Source organism: Salmo trutta, chromosome 5 (assembly GCF_901001165.1).
Source record: "Salmo trutta chromosome 5, fSalTru1.1, whole genome shotgun sequence".
NCBI classification, from domain to species: domain Eukaryota; kingdom Metazoa; phylum Chordata; class Actinopteri; order Salmoniformes; family Salmonidae; genus Salmo; species Salmo trutta.
The window spans coordinates 56,747,525-56,765,913 of record NC_042961.1 but is presented as its reverse complement, the minus strand read 5'-3'; the positions used below and the strand labels follow the sequence as shown (position 1 = coordinate 56,765,913).

General features: G+C 44.7%; 2 protein-coding genes across 2 annotated transcripts; both read left to right on the top strand.

Annotated features, from left to right (window-relative positions):
- The first annotated feature begins 217 nt into the window (after nucleotides 1-217).
- On the top strand, nucleotides 218-6,804 carry LOC115194990 (cell wall protein IFF6). The gene is made up of 4 exons (XM_029754892.1): nucleotides 218-512; nucleotides 5,211-6,145; nucleotides 6,564-6,727; nucleotides 6,795-6,804. The coding sequence occupies exons 1-4, from the start codon at nucleotides 446-448 to the stop codon at nucleotides 6,802-6,804; spliced, it is 1,176 nt and encodes a 391-aa protein (XP_029610752.1). The 5' UTR covers nucleotides 218-445.
- A 2,113-nt stretch (nucleotides 6,805-8,917) lies between these two features.
- On the top strand, nucleotides 8,918-17,037 carry LOC115194989 (mucin-3B). The gene is made up of 12 exons (XM_029754891.1): nucleotides 8,918-9,029; nucleotides 9,270-9,388; nucleotides 9,596-9,657; nucleotides 9,866-9,917; nucleotides 10,040-10,080; nucleotides 10,462-10,580; nucleotides 10,699-10,773; nucleotides 11,020-11,182; nucleotides 14,839-14,997; nucleotides 15,403-15,500; nucleotides 16,111-16,280; nucleotides 16,703-17,037. The coding sequence occupies exons 1-12, from the start codon at nucleotides 8,918-8,920 to the stop codon at nucleotides 16,745-16,747; spliced, it is 1,215 nt and encodes a 404-aa protein (XP_029610751.1). The 3' UTR covers nucleotides 16,748-17,037.
- Nucleotides 17,038-18,389: the final 1,352 nt, after the last annotated feature.

Genomic DNA, 18,389 nt, shown 5'->3' with positions numbered 1-18,389 from the left:
ATGATGACAGGGGCAGGAGTGTTAGTGCATTTATGGTTCAAGATTGCGCTGAGTATCTTGTCCCAACTATTTTGAATCCGATCCAGTAAGTATTAGGCAACATTACGACACTGACACCCCTTACAACAATAGCTACGTGGACCCAGGTAGGTCCACACACACACACACACACACACACACACACACACACACACACACACACACACACACACAAAAAATGGGTCCAAGGGTTAGACAGACTCATATTGGACACAACGCCCCAAGGCTAAACCCTGCCATTCAGACCTGGGGGAGCCAGAGGTGTGTGTAGAGTACAGGTGTGTGTAGAGTACAGGTGTGTGTAACGTTCAGTACACCAGTCTGACAGAGAGCTACATCCACCAGTGAGTGGATCAGGACTAAGGATTGTACAGAGAGAGATACCTGGACCTAGACGATCATCATCATGGCCCTGACCAGCATTATCCGCTCCTGGATCTCTGGGCTAATAATCTGCCTGTTTATCGCTGCTGGTGAGAACACTTCCTCTGCTGATCGGCACTTTACAATAGGAAACCATTTACTGCAGTTTAGAAGTGTTTATAACTGCTTCAACATATATCATCTGTTCGATATAACAATTTATCACAGTTTATAACATGTTCAATATTAAAGTTATAAAGTGTTAAATATTACACTCTGTAACCGGTTTGATAATACAATTTAAGAAAGTCTAAATACTGTTTCTAAAATACAGTTTATAATCTGTTCAACATAACAGTTTATACAAGTCTATAACCTGATCAATAATAACAGGAAACATTTTCTAAATGTTTGTTATTGAAAACTGATAACGCTCCTCCTGGATCTCTTTGCCAGCTATCTGCCTGTGTATTCACTCTGCTGATCAATAACACGGGGTTTATGGGATTTTACAGCATGTTCAATATTCCCATTTATATATTATACTTTTTGTATAATGAGTTAGATATTAGTGTATAACCTGTTCAGTATTACAGTTTATAGAGTAAGTCTTTAACCTGAACAATATTTGTTTATGAAAGTTTATAACCTGTTAAATATTAGTTTATGAAAGTTTATAACCTGTTTATATTAGTTTATGAAAGCATTTAACCTGTTCAATATTAGTTTATGAAAGTCTATAACAGGGGTAGTCAACTACCTATCACACAACCTTACTAGGTAGCAAAGGTCTGGATGGATATTATCATTATCGGCGTAGTCACAAACCCCAAACTTTTCAAATCAAATTTAATTTATCACATGCGCCGAATACAACGGGTGTAGACTTTACCGTGAAATGCTGGCTTATGAGCCCTTCAACTATGCAGAGGTAATAATTATTAATATAAAGACAAATAGTAACTGACACAAGAGGAGGAAAAGATCCCTCTTATTGGCACAAATACAATTTTGCATTTAATTTCCTGCAATTCAACACATTTTGTCATTGGGCAGAGAGAACATTTAACAGTTTAAAAATAATTTCCTGCGATTCTACACATTTTGCCATTGGGCAGAGAGAACATTTAACAGTTTTAAAGCTAATTTCTTGCAATTCAACACATTTTGTCATTGGGCAGAGAGAACATTTAACAGTTTTAATGCTAATTTCCTGCGATTCTACACATTTTGCCATGTCTTATGATACCTGAGTGAGTCAACAAAATCAATGTGGGCCCCCTGGAGGTTGAGGCCCCAATGGGCACGTAATAACTACAAGACCTAGACAGCTGGTATCTAGCATGGGCTAGTTGATCAGCTGGGAATAATAAATAGTTCTCTATGATCTGTCAGTGAATGACATAACAAGAGGAGAACTGTACTACCACATTTTCTAAATTGAAAAGTGTGCATTCTACTATTACAACTCTCAACTGCAATAAATTGAAAGCCTGACAGTTCTTAAATAAATACAAATATATACAGTACCAGTCAAAAGTTTGGACACACCTACTTATTCGAGGGTTTTCCTTTATTTTTTTCACTATCTTCTAAGTTATAGAATAATAGTGAAGACATAAAAATATGAAATAACACATATGGAATCATATAGTTAACAAAAAATTGTTAAACAAATCCAAAAAATGCATGAAATGAAATTTAAATGTATGAAATTGTCACGGTTGTCGTCGGTAATGGAGGACCAAAACGCAGCAGGTATGTGCAGGCTCATCTTGACGTTTATTTATTTTCAAAATGAATACCAAAAATAACAAAACACGAGAACTAACGAACGAACAACAACAACAAACAGTCTGGCAAAGCATAAGGCTAAACACAGAACAATCTCCCACAAAATACAAGACAAACACACCCAACTAATATAGGACTTCCAATCAAAGGCAACACCAAACAGCTGCCTTCAATTGGAAGTCCAACCCCAATTAACTCAACATAGAAACACACACACTAGACTAACCATAGAATACATGAAAACCAAACAGTGCCCAAAAACCCTGGAATACTTAAATCAAATGCCCCTTCAACAAACACACCACCCCGAACCACATAAAACGAATACCCTCTGCCACGTCCTGACCAAACTACAATACCAATTAACCTTATACTGGCCAGGACGTGACAGTACCCCCCCCTTAAAGGTGCTAAACCCGGAAGCACCTTACAAAAACAAAAAACAAAAAACAAACCACAACCCCAAACAACGTAACAAAATTTCCCCTCTACTAAAAGGGAGGGAAGGGAGGGTGGCTGCCGTCAACGACGGCACTGTGCTACACCCCCCCTCCCCAGCCCACCTATATCAAGAGGTGGCTCCGGTTCTGGCCGTTCCAGGCAGTCGGGCCACTCTGGCAGCTCGGGGCAGTCTGGCCAGTCTGGCCGCTCGGGGCAGTCTGGCCAGTCTGGCAGCTCGGGGCAGTCTGGCCAGTCTGGCGGCTCGGGACAGTCTGGGCAGTCTGGCAGCTCGGGGCAGTCTGGCCACTTCGGCAGTTCAGGGCAGTCTGGCCACTCCGGCAGTTCAGGGCAGTCTGGCCACTCCGGCAGTTCAGCGCAGTCTGGCCACTCCGGCAGTTCAGCGCAGTCTGGCCACTCCGGCAGTTCAGCGCAGTCTGGCCACTCCGGCAGTTCAGCTCAGTCTGGCCACTCCGGCAGTTCAGCTCAGTCTGGCCACTCCGGCGACTGTTGACTGGCGGGCAGCTCTGGTGACTGTTGACTGGCGGGCAGCTCCGACGACTGTTGACTGGCGGGCAGCTCCGACGACTGTTGACTGGCGGGCAGCTCTGGTGACTGTTGACTGGCGGGCAGCTCCGACGACTGTTGACTGGCAGGCAGCTCTGACGACTGTTGACTGGCGGGCAGCTCTGACGACTGTTGACTGGCGGGCAGCTCTGGTGACTGTTGACTGGCGGGCAGCTCTGGTGACTGTTGACTGGCGGGCAGCTCTGGTGACTGTTGACTGGCGGGCAGCTCTGGTGACTGTTGACTGGCGAGGCTGGGTTTACGCACTTGAAGCCTGGTGCGTGGTGCTGGTACTGGGTGTACCAGATTGGGAACACGCACCTCCAGGCTAGTGCGGGGAGCGGGAACAGGACGAGTCGGACTGGGCTGACGCACTTCCGGGTCCGCACGAGAGACAGGAGCTGGAAACCCAGGGCTATGGAGGCGCACAGTCGGTCTTGATCTTACCTCCTGCACAACCCGTCTTGGCTGGATGGAACTAGTAGCCCTGTACGAGCGGGGTGCTTGTACAGGGCGGACTGGGCTGTGCAGGGGCCTGATGGTAGCCGTGCGTAGAGCGGGAGTTGGGTAGCCTGGTCCTCGGAGGCGTACCGGCGACCAGATGCGCTGCGCAGGCATCCTCCTACCAGGCTGGATGCCCGCTCTAGCACGGCACCTGCGAGGGGCTGGAATAACGCGCACCGGACTGTGCGTGCGTATGGGTGAGATAGTGCGCTCCTCAGCGAAACATGGCGCTCCCCACCTCATACGCTCCTCCATATAACCACGGGTAGCTGGCCTCCGGCTCTTCCTAGGCCTAGCCAAACTACCCGTGTGCCCCCCCCCAAAAAAATTATTGGGGGTGCCTCTCGTGCTTCAACGCCAGTCTTGTCCCTCGGAAACGTTCCCGGTCCATACCAGCCTTACTCCTTTCCTCTCTCTCGCGTACCACCTGTTTCCATGGAAGGCGATCTTTTCCTGCTTGGATCTCCTCCCAAGTGTAGGAGCCTTCTCCCTCCAAGATCTCCTCCCAAGTACATCTCTCTCGTTTGTCCAATTCGAATTTCCTCTGCTCCTTCCTCTGCTGCTTGGTCCTGTGTTGGTGGGAGATTCAGTCACGGTTGTCGTCGGTAATGGAGGACCAAAACGCAGCAGGTATGTCTTGACGTTTATTTATTTTTTGAAAATGAATACCAAAAATAACAAAACACGAGAACTAACGAACGAACGAAGAACAACAACAACAACAACAAAAACAACAACAACAACAAACAGTCTGGCAAAGCATAAGGCTAAACACAGAACAATCTCCCACAAAATACAAGACAAACACACCCAACTAATATAGGACTTCCAATCAAAGGCAACACCAAACAGCTGCCTTCAATTGGAAGTCCAACCCCAATTAACTCAACATAGAAACACACACACTAGACTAACCATAGAATACATGAAAACCAAACAGTGCCCAAAAACCCCGGAATACTTAAATCAAATGCCCCTTCAACAAACACACCACCCCGAACCACATAAAACGAATACCCTCTGCCACGTCCTGACCAAACTACAATACCAATTAACCTTATACTGGCCAGGACGTGACAGAAATGTATGCATTCACTACTGTAAGTCGCTCTGGATAAGAGCGTCTGCTAAATGTCTAAAATGTAAATGTAAAATGTAGATTCTTCAAAGTACCCACCATTTGCCTTGATGACAGCTTGCACACTCTTGGCATTCTATCAACCAATTTCATGAGGTAGTCACCTGGAATGCATTTCAATTAACAGGTGTGCCTTGTTAAAAGTTCATTTGTAGAATTTCTTTCCTTCTTAACGCATTAGAGCCAATCAAGTAAAACTGAGAAAGTTTGTGTCCATGCTTAGAGAGAGAGAGAAAATGTGAATTAGATATTATTACTTAAAAAGTATATGTAACTTGATGAGACTAAAGAAATACGTAATATAACACTACGTAGCAATAGCTTTCATTGTAAACAAAGCTAACTCTGACTTCTGTTGTTACTGCAGTTTCTGCTAGCAGTACCCCAAAGGCATCTGTAGAAACCTCTGAAACTACAGAACAACTTTCAACTACAAAAATCCCTGCAAATGCTACAGTCAATCCAGGTACCACTGATGCTGGACTTACAGCCGAAACAGTTACGACTGATGCTGGACCTACAGTCGAAATAGGTACCACTGATTCCGGACCTACAGCCGAAATAGGTACCACTGATTCCGGACCTACAGCCGAAACAGGTACCACTGATTCCGGACCTACAGCCGAAACAGGTACCACTGATTCCGGACCTACAGCCGAAACAGATACCACTGATTCCGGACCTACAGCCGAAACAGATACCACTGAAGCCGGACCTACAGCCGAAACAGGTACCACTGATTCCGGACCTACAGCCGAAACAGATACCACTGATTCCGGACCTACAGCCGAAACAGGTACCACTGACACTGGACCTACAGCCGAAACAGATACCACTGAAGCCGGACCTACAGCCGAAACAGGTACCACTGATTCCGGACCTACAGCCGAAACAGATACCACTGACACTGGACCTACAGCCGAAACAGATACCACTGATGCCGGACCTACAGCCGAAACAGGTACCACTGATTCCGGACCTACAGCCGAAACAGGTACCACTGACACTGGACCTACAGCCGAAACAGGTACCACTGAAGCCGGACCTACAGTCGAAACAGGTACCACTGAAGCCGGACCTACAGTCGAAACAGGTACCACTGACACTGGACATACAGCCGAAACAGGTACCACTGATGGTGGACCTACAGCCGAAACAGGTACCACTGATGGCGGACCTACAGCCGAAACAGGTACCACTGATTCCGGACCTACAGCCGAAACAGATACCACTGATTCCGGACCTACAGCTGAAACAGGTACCACTGACACTGGACCTACAGCCGAAACAGATACCACTGAAGCCGGACCTACAGCCGAAACAGGTACCACTGATTCCGGACCTACAGCCGAAACAGATACCACTGATTCCGGACCTACAGCCGAAACAGGTACCACTGACACCGGACCTACAGCCGAAACAGATACCACTGAAGCCGGACCTACAGCCGAAACAGGTACCACTGATTCCGGACCTACAGCCGAAACAGATACCACTGACACTGGACCTACAGCCGAAACAGATACCACTGATGCCGGACCTACAGCCGAAACAGGTACCACTGATTCCGGACCTACAGCCGAAACAGGTACCACTGACACTGGACCTACAGCCGAAACAGGTACCACTGAAGCCGGACCTACAGTCGAAACAGGTACCACTGACACTGGACCTACAGCCGAAACAGATACCACTGATGGTGGACCAACCGCCGAAACAGGTACGACTGAAGCCGGACCTACAGCCGAAACAGGCACCACTGATGCCGGACCAACCGCCGAAACAGGTACCACTGATGCCGGACCTACAGTCGAAACAGGTACCACTGACACTGGACCTACAGCCGAAACAGGTACTACTGAAGCTGGACCTACAGCCGAAACAGTTACCACTGATGCCGGACCTACAGCCGAAACAGGTACCACTGATGCCGGACTTACACCCGAAACAGGCACCACTGATGCCGGACCTACCGCCGAAACAGGTACCACTGATGCCGGACCTGCACCCGAAACAGGTACTACTGAAGCTGGACCTACAGCCGAAACAGGTACCACTGATGCCGGACCTACAGCCGAAACAGGTACCACTGATGCCGGACCTGCACCCGAAACAGGCACCACTGATGTCGGACCTACAGTCGAAACAGGTACCACTGATGCCGGACCTACAGCCGAAACAGGTACCACTGATGCCGGACCTACAGCCGAAACAGGTACCACTGATGCCGGACCTGCACCCGAAACAGGTACCACTGAAGCCGGATCTACAGCCGAAACAGGTACCACTGATGCCGGACCTACAGCCGAAACAGGTACCACTGATGCCGGACTTACACCCGAAACAGGCACCACTGATGCCGGACCTGCACCCGAAACAGGTCCCACTGAAGCCGGATCTACAGCCGAAACAGGTACCACTGATGCCGGACCTACCGCCGAAACAGGTACCACTGATGCCGGACCTGCACCCGAAACAGGTACTACTGAAGCTGGACCTACAGCCGAAACAGGTACCACTGATGCCGGACCTACAGCCGAAACAGGTACCACTGATGCCGGACCTACAGTCGAAACAGGCACCACTGATGCCGGACCTGCACCCGAAACAGGTACTACTGAAGCTGGACCTACAGCCGAAACAGGTACCACTGATGCCGGACCTACAGCCGAAACAGGTACCACTGATGCCGGACCTACTGCCGAAACAGGTACCACTGATGCCGGACCTGCACCCGAAACAGGCACCACTGATGCCGGACCTGCACCCGAAACAGGTACCACTGACACTGGACCTACAGCCGAAACAGGTACTACTGAAGCTGGACCTACAGCCGAAACAGTTACCACTGATGCCGGACCTACAGCCGAAACAGGTACCACTGATGCCGGACTTACACCCGAAACAGGCACCACTGATGCCGGACCTACCGCCGAAACAGGTACCACTGATGCCGGACCTGCACCCGAAACAGGTACTACTGAAGCTGGACCTACAGCCGAAACAGGTACCACTGATGCCGGACCTACAGCCGAAACAGGTACCACTGATGCCGGACCTGCACCCGAAACAGGCACCACTGATGTCGGACCTACAGTCGAAACAGGTACCACTGATGCCGGACCTACAGCCGAAACAGGTACCACTGATGCCGGACCTACAGCCGAAACAGGTACCACTGATGCCGGACCTGCACCCGAAACAGGTACCACTGAAGCCGGATCTACAGCCGAAACAGGTACCACTGATGCCGGACCTACAGCCGAAACAGGTACCACTGATGCTGGACTTACACCCGAAACAGGCACCACTGATGCCGGACCTGCACCCGAAACAGGTACCACTGAAGCCGGATCTACAGCCGAAACAGGTACCACTGATGCCGGACCTACCGCCGAAACAGGTACCACTGATGCCGGACCTGCACCCGAAACAGGTACTACTGAAGCTGGACCTACAGCCGAAACAGGTACCACTGATGCCGGACCTACAGCCGAAACAGGTACCACTGATGCCGGACCTACAGTCGAAACAGGCACCACTGATGCCGGACCTGCACCCGAAACAGGTACTACTGAAGCTGGACCTACAGCCGAAACAGGTACCACTGATGCCGGACCTACAGCCGAAACAGGTACCACTGATGCCGGACCTACTGCCGAAACAGGTACCACTGATGCCGGACCTGCACCCGAAACAGGCACCACTGATGCCGGACTTACACCCGAAACAGGCACCACTGATGCCGGACCTACCGCCGAAACAGGTACCACTGATGCCGGACCTGCACCCGAAACAGGTACTACTGAAGCTGGACCTACAGCCGAAACAGGTACCACTGATGCCGGACCTACAGCCGAAACAGGTACCACTGAAGCCGGACTTACACCCGAAACAGGCACCACTGAAGCCGGACCTACAGCCGAAACAGGTACCACTGATGGCGGACCTGCACCCGAAACAGGTACCACTGATGCTGGAACTACAGCCAAACCAGGTACTACTGATGCTGGAACTACAGCCAAACCATCTGTGCCAAGTACAACTTCTCCTTCTACTATTGCCACCACCACTATGCCACCAATTCAGTGTGAGAACGGAGGTACACCTGAAGGACAGTCTTGCATCTGTCCTCCTGACTTCCACGGGGAGACCTGCAGAGATTTTAAAACTGACATAGTGCCAGGTATGTGAGACTTTTTGTACAACAAATTCAATTTGCGAAACCAAAACAGCCCTGAGATCCTACTTTCCCTTTGATTAATAATCACAGCAAATGAAATAGATAAGTGATGAATACAAGACTTAGATTTGTTTCATTTTGATAACTTAGAAAGCATAATATATTAGAAATAGTACTTCACCTATTTTATTTGTCAATAGGTTATGATACATTCACAAATGTTGCCACTTGGTCTTCTTGTAGGTACGCTCAATAGGACAGCGGTGGTTAATAATATGGAAACTAATGTCCCGTACATAGAAGCATATACTGACAAAACTTCAACTGAATACACAGACATGGTCAAGCATTTCACAACAGAGGTAAGACAAAACACTAATGTCAACTTAAGTGTTAAATACATTTAAGTAAAATAAAACATTTGTAAAGTAATGTGGATAAATAAAAAAATAACAACTGCTGTTCAGGACAGCAGGTGATTTTCTATTTAATTGCTACAGAGGCCATGGGGTTGATTCATTTTATCCTAAGTCTTCGTGAATATGCAGTGACCACTGTTTATATTTCAGATGGAGGAATACTACAGGAGTAAAGGGATATGGAATTTCACAGTGGAAAATGTAACTTTGAGGTACTATACTAGCATACCAAAAACACCAGGGTACATATTTACAAAACTACAATTTCACCCTGTATCCTATCCCACCCCTTATCTTATATAAAGGTGATCTATTGACAGTATAAAAACCTGTCCACGTTGTCATGAGGTTATATGAAAATGTAAACAAAGATTTTGCAGAGATTATTCTCATTGGTCTCCCTTATTTTTGTTCTCTCAGTAAGGGGTCAGCTATACCCATACGCTTGGGACGTGGTATAGAGGAGAAAAGGGTAAATGCAAAGGACAAAGAGAACCTCTTACATTCTTATTCATAACTTTTAATAATTTTTCACAGAGAAGCTGAAAGTTGCAGATGTTGTAGTGATGATATTTTGCTCTGTGCTGCTTTCAGATGGAAAACCCCTTGTTCAACACCAAGGCAGGATCATATCGGTAATTTAAATGTGATTCATTAACTATGATACATAAACACCTTTTGACTTTGGTTTTGGTGATGGTTGGTTACCACCAGGGTTGGGGTTAATTCCATTTCATTTTCAGTCTATTCAGATATATGTACACTGAAATTCTTCAATGCTTTTCAATGAGGAAAATGTGGAATTGTGTTTACTTTCTGACTTGACTGTAACTGAAATGGAATTGACCCCAACCCTGGTTACCACATAATTCAAATAGGTTAGTGGTATTTGGGTTTGCCAAGACCACACCCTCAGTTTCCAAAAACAAATGTTAGGCCTCACTGTGGGAAGAAACAGAGTGTTGCATTAAGTGCAAAATAACCTCAAATACTTTTAATCAACCTCCTTTCTTTAGTTTGAAGGTCAAACACAATATCATTCTGACGGTTCTGAATGAACCAGGAGCTGAGCAACAGTACAAGGACTTCGTAGAAAATGTTAATATTGCTTTGGAAAATATGTCAATTTGTTCAGGTAACAGCAATACATAAAGTCACATCTAAAAAGACACCTTCAAAATACACACACCAATTCAATCATTGTTAAGACATGGACAAAAATATTTGGCAATATCATTATCATATTTTTTCAGCTCTTACCTCAGGATGTCCTACGTTTGCTGTTGAGTCAGTGGATATGCTACAAGAAACGCCACTTGATGAGAAAGGTGAGAACATTCAGACGGATGACTAGAGGAAGCAGGAATAAGTGGAGGAAGGGAACGATGGTGCAGCAGATAGGGAAAATATTCCCTCATTAACAAAATAAGAGTTTAGAGCAGATCAAGAAGGAAATTAAAAATGTAAAAACATTGTCTCCCCTCTCCCTCTTTTTCTTCCCCCTCCCCTCTCTCTCTCCCTCTCCCTCTTTTTCTTCCCCCTCCTCTCTCTCTCTCCCTCTCCCTCTCTCTCAGCTGTATGTCAGAAAACAATCAACCTTGATTTTGCTAAATACTTTGAGCCTTACAATAAAGATGGGAAGATTGTCTGTTTGACGGCATGTGACCCCAGACATAATAACTTTAAAAACTGCAACAGCGGTATCTGTGAAGTAACCAGAGCCGGACTGTCATGCAAGTAAGTTCTAAATGTTATATTCAGTATACTAGATAATTATACACAGTACACTACCAGTTTTAGAACACCAACTCTTTCAAGGGTTTTTCTTTATTTCTACTATTTTCTACATTGTAGAATAATAGTGAAGAGATCAAAACTATGAAACAACACATATGGAATCATGTAGTAACTTAAATAGTATTAAACAAATAAAAATATATTTTATATTTGAGATTCTTCAAATAGCCACCCTTTGCCTTGATGACAGCTTTGCACACTCATGGCATGTGTAGGTGTTCTAAAACTTTTGACCAGTAGTGTATGTATGTTAAATATAATGTAATATTAAAGGAGAGGAGATACAGTTGAAGTCGTAAGTTTACAAAAAAAAAGTACAAAAATTGGATTGTCTTAGGCCAGTTAGGATCACCACTTTATTTTAAGAATGTGAAATGTCAAAATAATAGTAGAGAGAATGATTTATTTCAGCTTTGATTTCTGGGTCAGAAGTTTACATACACTTTACATACACTCAATTAGTATTTGGTAGCATTGCCTTTAAATTGTTTAACTTGGGTCGAACGTGTCGGGTAGCCTTCCACAAGTTTCCCACAATAAGTTGGGTGAATTTTGGCCCATTCCTCCTGACAAAGCTGGTGTACAGTGAGGGAAGAAAGTATTTGATCCCCTGCTGATTTTGTACGTTTGCCCACTGACAAAGAAATGATCAGTCTATAATTTTAATGGTAGGTTTATTTGAACAGTGAGAGACAGAATAACAACCCAAAAAATCCAGAAAAACGCATGTTAAAAATGTTATAAATTGATTTGCATTTTAATGAGGGAAATAAGTATTTGACCCCTCTGCAAAACATGACTTAGTACTTGGTTGCAAAACCCTTGTTGGCAATCACAGAGGTCAGACATTTCTTGTAGGTGGCCACCAGGTTTGCACACATCTCAGGAGGGATTTTGTCCCACTCCTCTTTGCAGATCTTCTCCAAGTCATTAAGGTTTCGAGGCTGACGTTTGGCAACTCGAACCTTCAGCTCCCTCCACAGATTTTCTATGGGATTAAGGTCTGGAGACTGGCTAGGCCACTCCAGGACCTTAATGTGCTTCTTCTTGAGCCACTCCTTTGTTGCCTTGGCCGTGTGTTTTGGGTCATTGTCATGCTGGAATACCCATCCACGACCCATTTTCAATGCCCTGGCTGATGGAAGGAGGTTCTCACCCAAGATTTGACGGTACATGGCCCGGCCATCGTCCCGTTGATGCGGTGAAGTTCTCCTGTCCCCTTAGCAGAAAAACACCCCCAAAGCATGTTTCCACTACCATGTTTGACGGTGGGTATGGTGTTCTTGGGGTCATAGGCAGCATTCCTCCTCCTCCAAACACGGCGAGTTGAGTTGATGCCAAAGAGCTCCATTTTGGTCTCATCTGACCACAACACTTTCACCCAGTTGTCCTCTGAATCATTCAGATGTTCATTGGCAAACTTCAGACGGGCATGTATATGTGCTTTCTTGAGCAGGGGGACCTTGCGGGCGCTGCAGGATTTCAGTCCTTCACGGCGTAGTGTGTTACCAATTGTTTTCTTGGTAACTATGGTCCCAGCTGCCTTGAGATCACTGACAAGATCCTCCTGTGTAGTTCTGGGCTTATTCCTCACCTTTCTCATGATCAATGCAACTCCACGAGGTGACATCTTGCATGGAGCCCCAGGCCGAGGGAGATTGACAGTTCTTTTGTGTTTCTTCCATTTGTGAATAATTACACCAACTGTTGTCACCTTCTCACCAAGCTGCTTGGCGATGGTTTTGTAGCCCATTCCAGCCTTGTGTATGTCTACAATCTTGTCCCTGACATCCTTGGAGAGCTCTTTGGTCTTGGCCATGGTGGAGAGTTTGGAATCTGATTGATTGATTGCTTCTGTGGACAGGTGTCTGTTATACAGGTAACAAGCTGAGATTAGGAACACTCCCTTTAAGAGTGTGCTCCTAATCTCAGCTCATTACCTGTATAAAAGACACCTGGGAGCCAGAAATATTTCTGATTGAGAGGGGGTCAAATACTTATTTCCCTCATTAAAATGCAAATCAATTTATAACATTTTTGACATGCGTTTTTCCGAATTTTTTTGTTGTTACTCTGTCTCTCACTGTTCAAATAAACCTACCATTAAAATTATAGACTGGCCATTTCTTTGTCAGTGGGCAAATGTACAAAATCAGCAGGGGGTCAAATACTTTTTTCCCTCAATGTAACTGAGTCCGGTTTGTAGGCCTTCTTGCTCTCACACGCTTTTCAGTTCTGCCCACAAATTTTCTATAGGATTGAGGTCAGGGCTTTGTGATGGCCACTCCAATCCCTTGACTTTGTTGTCCTTAAACCATTTTGCCACAACTTTGGAAGTTCATTTGGAAGACCCATTTGCAACTAAGCTTTTTAACTTCCTGACTGATGTCTTGAGATGTTGCTTCAATATATCCACATCATTTTACCTCCTCGCGATGCCATCTATTTTGTGAAGTGCACCACTCTCTCCTGCAGCAAAGCACCCCATACCATGATGCTGCCAGCCCCGTGCTTCATGGTTGGGATGGTGTTCTTCGGCTTGCAAGCCTCCTCCTTTTTCCTCCAAACATAACGATGGTCATTATGGCCAAACAGCTCTAGTTTTGTTTCATCAGACCAGAGGACATTTCTCAAAATGTACGATCTTTGTCCCCATGTGCAGTTGCAAACCGTAGTCTGGCTTTTTTTGTGGCGGTTTTGGAGCAGTGCCTTCTTCCTTGCTGAGCGGCCTTTCAGGTTATGTCAATATAGGACTCGTTTTACTGTGGATATAGATACTTTTTTACCTGTTTCCTCCAGCATCTTCACAAGGTAACTTGCTGTTGTTCTGGGATTGATTTGCACTTTTCGCACCAAAGTACGTTCATCTCTAGGAGACAGAATGTGTCTCCTTCCTGAGCGGTATGACGGCTACGTGGTCCCATGGTGTTTATACTTGCGTACTATTGTTTGTACAGATGAACGTGGTACCTTCAGGCATTTGGAAATTGCTCCCAAGGATGAACCAGACTTGTGGAGGTCTACCATTTTTTTTCTGAGGTCTTGGCTGATTTCTTTTGATTTTCCCATGATGTCAAGCAAAGAGGCACTGAGTTTGAAGGTAGGCCTTGAAATATATCCACAGGTACACCTCCAATTGACTCAAATGATGTCAATTAGCCTATCAGAAGCTTCTAATGCCATGAAATCATTTTCTGGAATTTTCCAAGCTTTTTAAAGGCACAGTCAACTTAGTGTATGTCAACTTCTGACCCACTGGAATTGTGATACAGTGAATTATAAGTGAAATAATCTGTCTGTAAACAATTGTTTGAAAAATGACTTGTGTCATGCACAAAGTAGATATCCTGACTTGCCAAAACTATAGTTTGTTAACAAGAAATTTGTGGAGTGGTTGAAAAACGAGTTTTAATGACTCTAACCTAAGTGTATGTAAACTTCCGACTTCAACTGTATATATTCTCTCCTATAATATTATTTATATGTAATACTGTATCTATTCTTCACTGTTGGGGAGAGTTCCATTCGTCGCTACAGTTTGATTTGGTCACCACTTCCTCACAGTAGAATAAAGCTATATGTCCTGTCTATTTCAGCTGTAAAAACACAAACTCAATCTGGTACCTGGCTGACTGTAACCACCCGATCCACAAGGCTGGGTTATACGCCGGAATCAGTATAACTGCCGGGGTTGTCCTGGTGATCTTTGGTGTCCTGATAGTGTTCCTGGTGTTGAACAAGAAAAAGGAAAAGAGGTAAGTGGGGATGAGTTGAAGGAGTAGAATGATAGAGACTAGAGAAAGATTGGTTATTGTATTTTCAATTATGAAATTTTGCTGTGCAGTAAAAATACTCAATATTTTGCATCTCCTGTCCTCTACTCCCCGTCTCCTCTCCCCTCCGTCTCCTCTCCCCTCCGTCTCCTCTACTCTCCTCTCCCTCTCCCCTCACCTCCCCTCGGTCTCCTCTCCCCTCCCCTCTCCCCTCTCCCCTCCTCTCCCCTCCTCTCCCTCTACCCTCCCCTCGGTCTCCTCTACCCTCCCCTCTCCCCTCTCCCCTCCTCTCCCTCTACCCTCCCCTCGGTCTCCTCTACCCTCCCCTCTCCCCTCCTCTCCCTCTACCCTTCCCTCTGGCTCCTCTACCCTCCTCTCCTCTAACAGGAATAAAGACACTAAGCAGGAGATGGTAAACCAGTGGCTTGAGGATGACTTTGAATGGCCCACACCCAACACCAGGTCCACCACAACACCTCACCCAGGTACCTCGTCTTAGTTTTTCTGTTATTTTTTATATATATTTTTGTGTGTGTGGGGGGGTGGTTCCTGAAGAAAATGTGTGTGCTCCTGCTGTCTCAAAGTATTTCTATGGTATTGTCACGTCCTGACCAGCAGAGGGAGTAAGTGTATAGGTTTTGGTCAGGGCGTGGCAGAGGGAGTTGTGTTTTCTATGTGGGTCTATGTTCTGTCTAGGTTGGGTGGTTCTATGTAGAGTTCATTGGGTGTGTTTGTCTGTGTGTTTGTGGGTGATTGTTTGTGAGCACTGCTTGTTTAGCCTGCCACACTGTTTGGTCGTGAGTATCGTTTATTGTTTGTTTTTTCCTGTGGATGTTTTGCGTAAGTCATTAAAAGAATGAGTATCCACATACCTGCTGCATTTTGGTCCTCCCTTCAACACCATGACGAATTTCGTGACAGGTATTTAGGGGAAGTAGTAGAGGTACTTGTTACTGCAGTATTAGTGGCTGTGGTGACTGTACTAACGGTAGTATTGACAACTGACAACATTTTTATCTTGGAATAACATCTTTATATTATATGTAAGGATATCTACATTTGATTTTTACATTTGGTCTGTATTTCTTTCTCTAGGGACGTACGATAACCCAGCATACACCAACGGGGTGTCAAATATCTACCAACACTCAAGCGGTCTTCTTCCAACCTACAACCCCAACCCAAAGTCGAACGAAAGATACCCTCCACCATACTACCCCTCAGAGCCCCACAACCAAATGCACAACTTCCCAAGCAACCAGCCTGTGAGTACACTATAGTACTATTGTATACCGGCAACCAGCCTGTGAGTATAGGTTGTTATCAATAAAGCGTCACAATAAGGTGCAGAGCATTCTATTTGGCTGTTGGGGGCAAGGAGACTCCCAGCTCTGCTAAAACCATTGACAACTCCCTGCCGTTTTCAAAGGGATTGTTGAATAAATGTTAACTATTTGGTTATAATATCATCACCTCTTGAAGAGGATAGTCAGAACTACACATTTCTGATTATTCCACATTTAGCAGTATCATCAGAGTTATACAGGAAGTAACGGCATGCTTTTCATGATCAGTAAACATCAATTGATCATTTCATTTCAAATACGTGAGGGTAGCCTCACGATATCTCTCAATATTGACGCACACGCACACACTAAATCTCAATTTCTATCTCTTTGTACCGCAGGTAAGGATCAACAGACCGCAGATCAGAACATCTTATGACTTGTAGCGTCCTCTTACTCGCAAGAAAAAGGGCCTACAGATGCAGGATCTTAATTTGAGTCAGTACATTCCTAAAGAAAATATTGTACTTTTTACTCCATATATTTTCACTGACAACCAAAAGTACTCATTACATTTTGAATGCTTAGCAGGACAGGGAAATAGTCCAATTCAAGCACTTATCAGGAGAACATGTGGTCATCCCTACTGCCTCTGGCCTGGCGGACTCACTAAGCACAAATGCATCTTTTGTAAATAATCTCTGAGTGTTGGAGCGTGCCCTTGGCTAAACCTTAATTTTGAAAAAAATAAAATGTTCTGCTTTGCTTAAAATAAGGAATTTTAAGTGATTTATACTTTTAGTAATAACATTTACTTTTGATACTTAAGTATATTTAAAACCAAATACTTTTAGACTTTTACTCAAGTAGTATTTTGATGACAATTGGGTACTTTTTCCACCACTGTGTGATAAATACACATAGGATTGCTTGCTTGTCTATGGCGGCCGAATGAGCCACAGCTCTCTGTTGTTCATTAATCCTCTTGAGTCAATTTCGTGAATCGAATTAGCATAATACAAAATCCCCATACAAATCTGTCTGTTTAAGCTTGAGATATCTGTTTCTATGCATGGGCTGCGTCTCAATCCATTGCATCCGCCGATATCGGCCTTCCGGATGGGCTGTGTCTCAATCCATTGCATCCGCCGATATCGGCCTTCAGGATGGGCTGCGTCTCAATCCATTGCATCCGCCGATATCGGCCTTCAGGATCTGCTGTGAAAGGTGGCAGAACTACAGTTGTGTTTGTCAGATCATGAGACCTCCCGAAAATCGGGACACTTCAAAACAAACTTCCTTTAAAAAAAGATTGGGGGGCTATCTGTTTTTCCATGTGTGAATCTATTATTCAATGCATTTCTTTGAGCTAATCGCAGTAATGCCAAATTCAATGTTTCATCAAATCATTTTGGGACTCTAGAGGTTTAAAGCTGCTAAGTAATCTGTTCTGAAATGACAGGGTGATCAAATTAAGATCCTACATCTGTATGAACAAATTGAATGTAAATGTGGTAAATATACATAGGATTGCTTGCTTGTTTATGGCGGCTGAATGAGCCAAGCTCTCTGTTGTTCAGTAAAGCTGCTAGATACTCTGCTCTGAGACAGTGTCTCTGCCTATGTGGTCCAAGTATGTATAGCATATGGTCTTCCAGGAGGGCTTTGTCCATGAGAGTAGAGCCACAGTATGAGACCACTGGTGGCCAGCTCAGGATGCCTGAAACATATAGGATTAAAACAGCTATGGTATTAATACTCATAATAGATCATTTATTCACTTTGACAGTGGATCAAATTTTATTTTAGTGCACTTTAAGATTGAATTCATCAATGTGTATTTGATTGTTCTATGTCTAGCAATAGTTATGGAGGGTTATAAGTAATATAGCTTTTATTTATTTTTCTTTGTTTACTTGTTATTGTATATTAGCTCTGTATTACACTGTAAGCGGTCTGCCAAACAATTTGTATCACTGTAAATACTGTTATGGAAATATGGAAATTGTAATCAGAAATTGATAACTATGATTTTTGTTATCAAGAATTAAAATTGTTTCTGAAAATGTTCCAATGTAAGTTGTAAAA